This window comes from Callospermophilus lateralis, chromosome 9 (assembly GCF_048772815.1).
Source record: "Callospermophilus lateralis isolate mCalLat2 chromosome 9, mCalLat2.hap1, whole genome shotgun sequence".
Lineage (NCBI taxonomy): Eukaryota > Metazoa > Chordata > Mammalia > Rodentia > Sciuridae > Callospermophilus > Callospermophilus lateralis.
In genome coordinates this window covers 2,707,228-2,719,891 of record NC_135313.1, presented here as the reverse complement: position 1 = coordinate 2,719,891, position 12,664 = coordinate 2,707,228, and the positions used below count along the sequence as shown (strand labels likewise).

The 12,664-nt window shown below is 60.2% G+C and overlaps 1 protein-coding gene across 1 annotated transcript; it reads left to right on the top strand.

Annotated features, from left to right (window-relative positions):
* Positions 1 to 4,478: 4,478 nt before the first annotated feature.
* Positions 4,479 to 11,106, top strand: Erfe (erythroferrone). Its single transcript, XM_077110301.1, has 8 exons — positions 4,479 to 4,622; positions 6,845 to 7,015; positions 7,964 to 8,066; positions 8,888 to 9,138; positions 9,211 to 9,319; positions 9,401 to 9,491; positions 10,213 to 10,291; positions 10,939 to 11,106. Exons 1-8 carry the CDS (start codon positions 4,479 to 4,481, stop codon positions 11,035 to 11,037), a joined length of 1,047 nt encoding a protein of 348 aa, XP_076966416.1. The 3' UTR covers positions 11,038 to 11,106.
* The last annotated feature ends 1,558 nt before the right edge of the window (positions 11,107 to 12,664 follow it).

The following is a 12,664-nucleotide window of genomic DNA, read 5'->3' as shown; positions in this document are numbered from 1 at the left end:
CGCACACCAGCCAAACCAACCGGAATCCAGAAGGAAGAGAGGCTGTGGCACAGTCCACCAAGGCCACTCTGGTGTGGAGCAGGTGGGGAAGGGGACAGGCCACTGGGATGGCACACGGGGACTCTCGGGCATGTGACTCAAGCCCTGGGTGATGGTGCTCATTCACACAGGACAGGGATGACCATGGGCAGCCTCTTCTGTTACTGAAGACCTCAGGAACACAGGACTCAGAAGGACTGGGGCTCATGTGGGCTTCTAGAAGGGACATGGGGCACTTCAGAACATGTGCCAGCCAAGCACCACCCCCTACCCTGCTCTCAAGCTGCCCTCCCAACTATGGAGTGTGCGTCTGCCAAGTGGGTGCAGCATGTCCTCCGGCAGGTGGTGCTGGGGGCAGAGAGCCCCGGCAGCAGCCCAGCCCCCGGGGTGCCCATGGAGCCTCAGTAGCCAGGCCCCGCACCATGAGTCAGGGCCCAGGGTGCTGCAGCCATTTCCACTGGGCTTGGGTAGCCCGCACCGCCCCTGCGTCACCAGCCTCTTCAGCCTCTGGAACGAGCCACAGGGACAGGCAGCCTGGAGGGCCCTGTGGTCAGTGAAGCCCCACTCCGCGGCCTGCACTCTGTCAGGAACTCGGGGGAGCCAGGACACAACCCGCACAAGGGCCTGCGTCTGGTCCCTGTTAGGGTCTGGATGTGAGGCGTCCCCCAAAGGCTCACGAGTGAGGCAGTGTGAGGGCTCCGAGGGGAAGGGACTGGGCCTGAGACCTTAGCCCAGTCGGAGAACTGATGGCTGCAGGCGCTGACCGGGGCGCCTGGAGGAGGGGGCCTGGGGCGTGGCTGGGCATGAGGTTTGCATCTGGACAGTGGAGCTTGCTCTCTCTTCCTGACCATCCTGTGAGCGCTTCTCTCCGCCACTCTTCCGCCATCGTGTTCCGCTCCCCTAGAGCCCTGAGGAATGGAGCCTGCTGAAACCCTGCGCCCCTCCCCTAAGATGGTTCTGGTCAGATCTTCCAGTCCCAGCAGTGAGAACTCTGACTAGAACAGTCCCTGCTCCCCATGTGGCACCAGATGCCCAGCCCCCGGAGGGCCTGGGGTGAGCCACTCCTGGTCCCCAACCAGGAGATAAAGGGGTCTTCCTGAAGGAAGGGTTCCTACGCGGAGGCAAGGTGGCCTCTCAGGGCCCACAGACTGCTCGGGGACGGCCAGGCTCAGGGGTGGGGGTGGTTTCCATCACAATCACATTTAAGAATGGGACTCCTTGGGCTGGGGCTGGGCTCGGCGGTAAAGCCCTTGCCTAGCATGCATGAGGCCCTGGGTTCAGTTCCTGGCACCACAATAAAAAATAAACAAATAAAATAAAGGTGTTCATCATCACCATCAACAGCAAAGTGACTCTTCCCAGCTACTTGTGAGGCTGAGGCAGGAGGGTTCCAAGTTTGAGGTAAGCCTGGGCAACTTCTAAGACCCTGTTTCAAAATAACAAATAGAAGGGCTGGGAACGTAGCTCAGCGGTAACGTGCTCCTGGGTTCCGTCCCCAGTGCTGGTTAAGTGATATCAATCCTGACCAGAATGCCACCAGGACCAGTATCTACCCTTTTGCATTATACTGTGAGCTAAAAGCTAATTCTTTAAATCAATTTTTAATCTACTGAGAACATGGAGGCCATTAGCAGATTATAACCCAAGAGGTCCCTTGACCTGCCACAGCCTAGCCCCTGCCCAGACGCACAAGGTTCCACCCCCACCTTGTGCCCAAAACTTGAGCAGGAACAGAGGGAACAATTCATGAATTGAATTCAGTCTGTGAGTCCGTCACAGCTGCTGGCCACAGGCCGTGGGGGCTGGACCTGGACACCGTGTTGTTTGGTGACTTCATGACCTGGAGCCAAGCTCCTGGGGTCCCAGGATCTGAGCCTGAGTTTCCTCATCTATGTGACGGGATGATCTTGGGATTCAAGCATTGGTGGCCCACGTGCACGCTGAGGGGAGGGGTGGCGGGGGCCACACAACAAGTTGACTGCAGACTCCCACTGTTTCCGGGGCAAAGGGAGCTTTTATTCCCATGACCTCATCGGCCAAGGGCCTTCCTTTGGAGAAACTGAGGGGAGTGGGAATCACTTGGCTGCCTTAGGCTGCCGGGCAGCCAGGCTGAGGCCAGGGCACCAGGGCCCGAGAGGGAGGGTGAGGTTCCAGCCAGGCGTGCAGGCCCATCCTGTGGCCACTCATTCAACTTAGGACTTCCACCCCAGGGGCCACCCCCACCTCTGAACCAGGGCCGCGCCTCTGGGGGGTAGGCAGCAGGAGCGACTTTGCCTACCATCTTCTCTGAGAGCCAGCTGCCGTGAGGTGGGAGCCCAGGCCCAGGCCAGGCCCGTCACACGCCCAGGCTAGTGTTCCAGCAGGCCATCCCAGCACCATGACCAATGGGACTTGGGCCCTCTGGCAGAGCCCATGACATCACTAGGATTTTTCCCTCTTTGGGAAAATAACGGTTTTTTTCACAGGGCAATGGCTCTTGTCCCCAGTGCTGGCTCTTGTGCCCCGGGCTCCACACTGTGAAAGGGAGAGAAGTCACCAAGCAGCTGAAGAGTCATGCTTCCCCTCTTCCCACAGAGCCCTTGTGCTGCCCACAGGGGACAGAGCTGGGAGCAGGTTGGTCAAACCACCCACCTTGGGCCACTACGGGGAAGGCCCTGCAGGAAGTGCGCACGGGGCGGGTGGGGGGCACAGGGAGAAGACAGGGCCACCGGCCTCCACAGCCCCAGACACACCGCAGGAGAACTGAGCGTCCCAAAGGGCTGTGAAGAACTGACCACACCCACTAGGGAAGTAGGCCTGCCCCCCACGAAAACCCAGCACTGCCTCTGGGCTGTGCATCCCTGGGCAAGCCGGCCACCTCTCTGGACTAGTCCATGAGCCGGGAAAAGCTTTTCAGAAACAAGAAGGTACCTGCCTGCACAGAGTGCACCCCCAGGCGGGGCCCTGCACCAGCAGATTGCAGGTTCTGACAGGAACCCCTGGGGTCCTGGGGTCCACAGGCTCCCTGAACAAGGGAACAGAACCAGCTTGACTTGCTTCACAGTGGGACGCAGGCCCCAGCACCCCTGGACCTGCTCTGGCAGAGTTCCACTGGCCAGGCTGCCAGCCCTCATGTCCCACCCCCAGCAGAAGTGAAAACCTGCCAGGCAGTGCCCCATGCTCCAAGGGCACACAGCAGCACCCTCCATCCCATGTGTGGATTTGGGAGCCAATGTCCTCATTGTGATTAATCTACCACAAGTCTCCAGATAAAATAAATTCAGGCATTTTGCATAGGTCAATGCTTCTCAGATGTGTTCTTAGAGATCTGTAATTTCCACAGGAATTAATATTTTTTCATTCCATGGTAATATTTAAAGAAATGGGGTGTCAGTGTTAAGGCAGAGCTTTCCTGTTTTCAGTCCTAACCTGCCAGGGACCTGGGACCCACATGCTCAGGGCAGCAGGGTGTTTTCTTGGAGCATTTCCCCAGGGAAGAGAGGCAGAATTCTTTTGGATGATTTACAACTAAAAGTGCCTCTTTTTGTGGGCTGGGGTTTTGGCTCAGTGGCAGAGCACTTGCCTCAAACATGTGGGGCACTGAGTTCCATCCTCAGCACCACTCAAAAATATAAATAAGCAAAACAAAGATATCGTGTCCATCTATAACTAAAACAAAAACAACACAACAACAACAAAATGATTTTTTAAGCGCCTTTTCTCACTCAGGGCAGTGTTTCCTGTTTGTCATCTCCTGGCACTAAGCCAGCCAGGTGGAACGTGGCGGGAGGGGCCCTTCCCCTGCCTGGTTCTCCGCGTCCCGCCGTCCCTGGGGTGGATGGCGGAGGGAGCATGCCAGCTGTGCCCGCCCCGACTCTATCGGAAAGCGCGGTGTGCCCGCCAGGCGCGCAGAGATCCAGGTGTGCGCACTCCCCTCCTTTACGCCCAAACAGGTCTGAACGTAACCATCCCAGGCGCGCGGGGCTGCTCCACCTGTCGGGGTGCGGTGCCCTGCACTGACCCTGGGGGCTGATGGACAGAGGGCAGCTTGGTCCGGTCCGCCCCCAACACTGTCCACAGCAGCATAATATGGGGTCATTCCTCCCAGCCTGGGCCCCCACCAGTTCTGGGCAGCTGCCCGCTTGGCAGACTGGCCCCATGACCCTGGGCCTCCGGGTGCATCCGACGTGGGCACCACCTGAATTCAGGGCGCCCCCGATCTGGGAGGCGTCCTGGAGGGAGGGGCTCCCGACTGGGAAAAGGGGCCCAAGAGTCCACTTCGACGTGCTCAGCTGGGGTCTCCGAGGCCTAAGGGTGGGGGCGACCAGAGGGACCGGGCCGGGCGGGAGCAGGGGCGGGGCGGGGCGGGGCGGGCAGCGGCGGGGCTCGCGCGTTATAAGGCGCGGCCCAGGCCCGGCCCCGCGACGCCGCTCCGGAGCCGCCCTCCGCTCGCCGCGCGCATGGCCCCGTCCGGCCGCCCCGCCGGAGCGCGCCTGCTGCTCGTGTGCGCTGGCCTGCTGACCACCGCCGCCGGCCTCGGCAACCCGGAGCCCGGCGCGCCCGCAGGGAGCCCCGCGTGCCCGCGGCCCGGGACGGAGCCTCCCGTCCGCCCGGTAAGACGCGCCAGCCCGGGGCGGGGACCGGGGACGTCGGGCAGGCGCGCTCCGCCCAGCCGCTGCCGCCCGCAGCCCCGACCTCGGTTTCGGGGGTTCTCCTAGTTAGGGCTGGGGTGTGGCTCGGTGGCAGAGCTCTGGCCCGGGGTTCCACCTGCGCCACCGCCACCACCACCAAAAAGAAAGAACCCACCAGCCACCAGGCGGGGAAGGAAGTCGGGAGAGACCGTCCCTAACCCTAACCCTAACCCTAACCCCAACCCCAACCCCAACCCCAACCCCAACCCCAACCCCAGCCTGCGGGGCAGTGACTTGCTTCTGTTGAAAGTGGGAAGAAAACCATTTTGTAAAGGGGTGAGCAGTGACAGAAGTGCTTCCCGCCGCTCTGAGGAAGGGACAGCGGGGTTGGGGGCCCAGAATGATCTCCTTCGTGCCTGAGTTGGCATTTTGTCCACGACCTCTGGCCGGTTAGGGGAGATTGGAAGCCCTGCCCTGCTCCTTTCTCCTGGCTTTAGGGCTTGAAATGGGCCGGTGGGGGAGGGCGTGGCCATAGGCCTGGAAGGGAGGGTTGATGGCCCTCACTGGTGTCCTCTGGGTGGATGGGGCCTTTCATTCAGGGCAGGTAGGGCACCCAGGGTCTCTGGACTGAAGGTGCTGTGAGCCTCACACAGGGAAGCCTCAGATCCTCTGTCCTGAGTATCCACTTAGGACTATGCTTAACCAAGAAGGGGTCAACTAATGAAGGTTGGAGACTGCGGCCAGCTCTGGGGGGTCCCTCTGCAGGTCCCTCTGCAGAGCCCTTCATCCCGGAATGAAGCCACATATGCTTAGGCATGGGCCAAGAACTCAAAGGGCCAGGCAGACAGATTCAGGGTCACTGGGAGGCAGAGAGGCTCAGGGCTTCTAAGTGGGATTTGACCTTGGATCTCTGGAGGGTCTAGGTGTCACCAGACCACCTTCCTCTCTTGCCCTGCTGAGGTTCCAAGACTTCTTTCTGAGAAAGTCCTTACAGCTGGAGAACTTGGCTGGTCAGGGCAGCTGCCCAGCCCACACCAACACTGCTGCAGGCCCAAATCCTTGGGCCCCAGACTACACACTGCAGCTCTTCCTCCAAACCAGCACAAGTCTAGTCTATCCACAGGCCACTGGCCCAGCAGGGAGGGTCAGCCCAACATCCCCACTGGCCTGTGTGGGAAATCCTGGTGCCACCCAGGATACCATGAGGCTATGCAGAAGAATCACCAGCAACCATCAGCCCTGTAAGATGTGGGTGGGGGTGCAGAGGGAGGCCCTCTGAGGACTGTCTGTCCACCTGACTTTCTTCCAACCCCCGAGCCTCTATCTTCTCAGCACAGCAGCCTGGCCTGTGGGTTGGTTGGCAAGCTCCCAGAGGGAGGCCCTGAGTCCCTGCAGAGCATTGGGAACCCATAAGGCTGGGACTTGGTGGCTGGGTCTGTCCTTGACAAAAGGGCCTGGCCAACTCTGACACCTGGGGTCTTGTCACCAACCACTGGAGCCCCATGACCTCATCTGAGCCTTCTTGGGCCATTTCCTTCCCAGCTGGCATCCCTGCCTGGAACCCAGACTGCCCGAGGCTCACTGCCCAGCAGGCCAGAAGCCTTTCCCAGGAAGCAGGTTCCACCAGAGCTTTGCTCCACATTGAGAGTTGTCAGATGCTGCACTTGCAGGAATGGACATTTCTGGAAGTGCCATGTCCTTGCTTGGGTCAGAGGCAGATAGGATAGCCCCTGCCCCTGTGCCTCATGCCCAGCAGCAGCCCTGGTGGCATTGCTTTGCTGGAACTTGTGCCAGTGGAGGAGAGATAGCAGGGTCTGTGGCAGTCGAGGTCTCTCATTATCAGCTGCCTCTTCCTGAGCACCAGTGGGTGCTGGTGCTGTGATCCTCCTGGTGACTGTCAAGAGGACAGTATGATTGTCCCAGTGCATCCTGAGGAAGCCCTGGACAGGCTGGGCAGCCTGCAGTGCTGATGCACATGTGCAGCAGACCCTGTGCCCCACCTTCCTCTATCTGCAGCAAGGCCTGCTTCTTGCACTGGTGCAGTCTGGGCTGTGGTGTGACATGTTCCCCAGGAGTTGTCCTCCATGGGCCAGAAGGAGAGGGGCAGGGGCTGTGCCGCCTTTGAGAGCACATGTACAGGGCCAGGGTGCTAAAGGAAGTGCTGCACATGGTCACACCTGTAAGGCACACCCGAGCAGGCACCAGGTGAGGGGGACCAACCTGCCCGGTTGGCTGTGTTCCAGGAGCCCACCACGGAGCCAGCGCACAGTGTCGACCCCAGGGATGCCTGGATGCTCTTTGTCAGGCAGAGTGACAAGGGTATCAATGGTAAGAGGAGGAGCAAGGGCAAGGCCAGGAGGCCAAAGGTGAGTAACCTGGACCCCTTGCCTCTGGTGTACGCACTCAGCTCTGAGACCACACACCTGGGGCAGGGATGCAGAGGAACTGGCCAGGCCCGGGAGCCCTGAGTTAGGGCCTGGTCCTCACCACTCACCCACACCCTTGGTGTGCCAGGCCCTCTTTTCTCCCCTCTGTGTCCTGGAGAGGGGCCTTGCCCAACTGTGTGGAGCGTGCTGAAGAGGCCTCTGCTGGGTCCTGCTCTCACTCAGCCCTGGGCCTGGCCTAGGCTGGGACTCGGTGCTTGGCTTGGTGGCTAACTCCTGCTTTGAGCCCCAGTGAGGGCTGTGTCCTCTGAGACAGGAGCTTCGGGACAGGGCTGTGCTGCCCATACTGAGCGTTGGACTTCTCTATCCATGGAGAGCCAGTCTCACTGTGCCAAGTGTGGAATGCCAGCTCTGAGCCTGGTGTGCAGAGAGGTGCTGCGCTGTTACTGTGGCTCGCCCACCCGCTCTCCTTCTGAACCACCTGGCCTTGCCCCAAGCTGCCCCATGCAGCAAACTTCCTCCCTTCTGTGTTGGGTCCTGACCCAGGCCAGTGTGGGCTCCTGGAAGGCCCTGGACACTAGTACTAGTCAGATGCAGTACTAGTGTCTTGACTGACTTGAGGTGCAAGTCCCTGGAAGCTGCCTGTAGTTCCCCCTCCCTCCAGGAACACCAGGGAGGGGTAGGTAGGCCACAGCCTGCCACAGGGCTACCCACAGCCAGTCCCACAGTTCCTGTCCAGACCCAGCCTTGAAGTTGCCCAGGGCCAACAGCTCACTGACTGCAGGGGTTGGGACCCCACGGCTCACTTGGGAGGTCAGAGCCCACAGCTATTGGTGCCCTCCTGCCTGTCTGTGGCAGGAGCTGGCAGAGGGAATGCCCTGGCACCCAGCTGCCTCTTCGTATGTCCTCACAGCCAAGGTTCCCTTCCAGCTTGGCCTGCCAGGGCCCCCGGGGCCACCTGGCCCCCAGGGCCCCCCAGGGCCCCTCATCCTACCCGAGACACTGCTGAAGGAGTTCCAGCTGCTGCTGAAAGGTAGGGTTACCGCCCTGGCTATCTTGTGCACAGGGTTTGGGCATCCATGTTTGGGCAGAACTTAGCAACTCAGTTCCTGAGGTGGCACCTGACTGGCCCAGCCTAGGTATGCCAAAGGTAGGGTCTGGGGGTGGGGACATGGTGAGGAAAAGGCTTCACGGAGGAAGAGAGGCATACCACCAAGTGCTCTAGCTGGGAGTCCAGAGTCCTGCCCGGGTTGTGAGCTGCAGCCAGCCTGGCCCATATCTCTTACCGGCTCTGGATTTGTTATGATGAACTGGGCCATTTCAGACCCCTCCTGTTCAGAGTGCTGGTTTTATTTTTTTGTACCAGGGATTGTACTCAGGACTGCTCAACCAGTGAGCCACATCCCAGCCCTATTTTGTATTTTACTTAGAGACAAGGTCTCACTGAGATGCTAAGTATCTTGCTGTTGCTGAGGCTGGCTTTGAACTTGCCATTCTCCTGTCTCAGCCTCTGGAGACGCTGGGATATCAGGCGTGAGCCACTGCACCTGGCTGTGCTGTTTATTTTTTAATACCACCTCGGTGGCTAGAGAACTCTGCGTGATTGCCAATATAGCTGCAGTAGTAACTTACACGCAACTGCTTTCCAAAAGAGGCCTGGCTGGGGGAAAGGGTGCTGGTGTAGGACACACCTGCCCAGAGGGCTGTATCCCCTGTGACCAGGAGCTGGAGGGAAACTGCAGCTGCAGGATGGGAAGCCAAGACTCCCCAGGCCTTGCAGTCGAGTAGGGAACTCCAACCTTTGGGGTGGGCAGGTGAGGCAGCCCCCCATGTGCCCACCTCACTCTGTGCCAGGCGCAGTACAGCAGCGTGAGCGAACGAAGCCTGAGCCCTGCATTCGGTGTTCGGCTGAAACCACAGGCTCAAGCCCCGCCCCGGGCTCCATCGAGGATGAGGCGGCGGCCGGGGGCATGCTGGCGCTGCTGGCTGCACCCCTGGCTCCAGGCCCACTGGCTAGGCGTGTGGAGGCGGCCTTCCTCTGTCGCCTGCGCAGGGACGCACCTGTAGAGCGCCGTGCACTGCACGAGCTCGGCATCTACTACGTGGTGAGTCAGGTTCGTGGGCCCAGTGGGTACACAGGACCAAACACTCGGGATGACCAGCCTTGCATCCCACAGCCTGACTCCGAGGGTGCCTTCCGCCGCGGCCTGGGCCTGAACCTGACCAGTGGTCAATACACGGCGCCCGTGGCTGGCTTCTACCTTCTGGCTGCCACACTGCACGTGGGTGAGGCCCGGGGTGTGGGGGGGCCACCCACCACCCTGGCTCCTGCCGCTTTCGTGTGACCACCACCTGCCCTCCCCGCAGCACTTGCTGAGCAGCCAAGGCAGGGGCCTCTGCGCCCCAGGGACCGCTTGCGCCTGCTCATCTGCATCCAGTCTCGCTGCCAGCACAACGTGTGAGTGGGCCCTGCCCAAGCTCTGGGCGCACACGTGGCCTCCCCAGCCCACCTGGCGGCCACCTACCTCCGTGCCCACTGCCACTCTATCCTGCCCACTTCAGGGTATACCTGGGAGACCTGGTCCTTCGCAGCCTCTGCCTCCTTGTGCCCCCAAACAGGGAACTAGGGGCCAGAGGGAGGCAATAGCGCCACCCCTACCCTGTGAACTTCCTTTCCCATGATGACATCCATTCCTTACGGCTACTGTCCCCATCTGTACTGCATCTGGACCATGAGGGCAGCCTTACCAGCTCCCTGTCTCCCTGGCACCTGGACTAAGCCCAGGCACACCACAGGTGCTCTGCATGTGGGGGGGGGGGGAGAAGGTGCAGATGAACAGGTGACACTGAGAAGGAATGGCTCTGGGAACCCTGGAGTGATTGGCCTGACCTGGCTGTGTATCACCTCTGCCACACTCCCACCTGCATCCGCACCAGCAGTGTCCCGTCTGTTCTCAGAGCCAGGCCTCTGCTGCCCTTGCTCAGCCCAGCCCAGCCATGCCCTTGGTGGTGGGTGTGCATGTGGCGCTGGCTTTTCTCCCGAGACCCCTTCAGAACCTGCCCCCCGTGAACAGGCCAGGACCAAGCACTTTGCTGGGAATGGTGACAGTTGCTGGGTGACTGTGTCTTATGGGGACACTGGGGCCTTGGAGCAGGCTGACTGTCTGTCTTGGCCACAGCTCCCTGGAGGCTGTCGTGGGCCTGGAGAGCAGCCGTGAGCTTCTCACCATCTCGGTGAACGGGGTCCTGTATCTGCAGGTGCGTGGGGCCAGCTGGTCTGTGGGGAGTGCTGCCTGGGCTGGAGCCATAGGTGAGGGCTCAGACCCCCAGGTGTCCCATACCGTGGGTGGGTAGGTACTCCCAGCCACCTAGGCCCTCTGTGGGGCCTGGTGAAGCGCGAGCATGGCGCTTCATGACACCTGGCCCACTGCCACAGCGGAAGCCTGGGATGTGGCCATTTTCTCCAGAAAACCCTGAGTCCTGAAGGGATCTGCCAAGTGATAGGGATTTATGGTGAAGGTGGATTCATTCAAAAGGAGGTGGTGTGTGGAGTGACAGCGCTGGTGGTCCTCAGCGCTCCGAGTGCCACGGTGCTGCCGACAGTGCCAGGCCAGGCCTGAGACAAGCCCTGCATCACATAAGCCTGTCAGACTCTTGATCCCACTCTGGCCTGGGCAGGGGCTGGCTCCCATATCCCTGAACTGTAGGACCCTGGGGAGAGCTCTAGACTAGGTGCCAGAGGTGCTGGGTTCAAGTCCAAGGCCTACAAATGCTTGCTCTGTGCCTGGGCTCTCTTGCTGCCCAGGCAGAGTGGGCAGGGCAAGGGCACTGGCCCCAGGCATCCTGCAGGCTGTCCTGGCCTCGGTGCAGGGCCAGCCTCACCCTGACAGGCACCCTTCCTGCAGACGGGGCAGTATGCTTCTGTCTTCCTGGACAACGCCAGCGGCTCCTCCCTCACGGTGCGGGGTGGCTCCCACTTCAGTGCTGTCCTCCTGGGTGTGTGAATGGCCACAGGCCCTGCTCTCACCAGGCAACATCTAGACAATGGGAAGGACAGCCACCCAGGTAAAAGGAAGCCCACCTGGAACTCTGCCCACACTGGTCACTGCAGTTGGGCCCAGAGCTGGCCACTACAGGTGACCCTACAGAGGTGACACATACCAGTGGTTCCAGAACCAGCAGTGATGTTTTGAGAGCGGAAGATCCCTCTGGGCTTCACCTTGGAACCGTCCAGCATGCCCAGTGGCACTGTGTGTCCTCGGCTGTGAGCCAGCTCCCACATGGCCCCATACAGCTCAGCTTTCCTGGGGCCCATCTTTTTTGGCCTTCTCATGGGCTGCAGAGAGCCCTCTGCACAGGGCTGATGGGCACCAAAGAGAAGCCAGCCACACGTCCTCACTGCATACTGGGGAGCCAGGCTGTCTGGGGCAGCGGCCTTGCCCACCACTCACCTGCTGACTTGGGTTTCCAAGCCTCTGTGCCTCTCCCCAGCCTTGCTTCTACCTGCCGTGAGCTTCAGGGACCTGCTTGGCCCCCAGTGAAAACTGAACTCAAGACCTGATGTGGACTCTTGGCACAACTGCTTCAGGAACCAGAGGACAGCTGGACAGGGAATTCCTCCTGGAGGACAGCAGCTCCCAGAGGCCTGGCTCCCAGCGGCTGTTTCCCTGCTGTGTGTGCCAAGCTCAACTCCCAAGTCCTCCTTGCAGGTGCCTCGGCAAATGAAACCGCACTCCCCCCAGTGACCCTTCAGACAAGGCCTCCTGGGCCCACTCCAGAGGCCAGCTGGTCAATAAGACCCTTTCCCATCCCCTACCAGTTGACAGATGGGAGACAACCTGCCAGCCCAAGTTCTGGGCAGGTGGACAGCTGCTGCCCCCAGGGTGGTGTGGCCCTGCTGGGCCCAGCGGGCTCTGGGATGGTCCTTCCCACTCAGGTGGCCGTGTAGCTCTGGGCTCACCTGGTGGTGGAGATGGTCCTGAGGGTGGGTAGGTGGGGTGGAGAAGACGCAGGGCCAATAGCCCACAGCTTGCTTAAACACAGCCTTCCAGTTCCTCCTCAGTGCAGACTGACCGAGTATGCAGTGAGGACAAGGCCCCAGCAGTCCCCTCCAGGGCCCCACTGCCTGCTAAGGAAGAGCTGGCCCAAAACACACAGGCTGCAAGAGACGTGGTGCCACAGGACTTCAGGGGTGCCCAAGCCTCCAGGAGAGAAGGTGACAATGCCACACTCAAGGGCAGCTGGGCGGAAGGACCCTAGCTTCCTTGCCCACACTTCAAAATCAAACACCTCCAAGCCAGGCAGCCAAAGCAGTGGTACAGGTGAACTGACCACTATGGGCCCCATGGGCAGGCCTGGTCTGATTCTCGGTAGGACTTGTATCCACCCTACCAAGAAGCACCAGGCTGGCCTGGGTCCCAACTCCCATGCACTTTGATAAGGGGGTGATGTGGCCACACCCATCCTGGATTTCAGTTTGTTAACACAATTATCTTTTCCCTTGAAAGAGCTGCACACGCACATATTTGCCCAATGTAAGCATGTTACATAGTATAATGTTGCCAGGAAGGAGATTATTTATATAACTGACACGGGTTACTGTATGATGTGACCACACAAAGCTATTAAAAA

What these genes read in the sequence shown, in the direction of transcription:
- Erfe (XM_077110301.1), top strand. Translation starts at nt 4,479, where the DNA reads ATGGCCCCGTCCGGCCGCCCCGCCGGAGCGCGCCTGCTGCTCGTGTGC. An exon ending in GTTCCAGCTGCTGCTGAAAG is followed by an intron (nt 8,067 to 8,887) that starts GTAGGGTTACCG and finishes ACTCTGTGCCAG; the next exon opens with GCGCAGTACAGCAGCGTGAG. An exon ending in AGCTCGGCATCTACTACGTG is followed by an intron (nt 9,139 to 9,210) that starts GTGAGTCAGGTT and finishes TGCATCCCACAG; the next exon opens with CCTGACTCCGAGGGTGCCTT.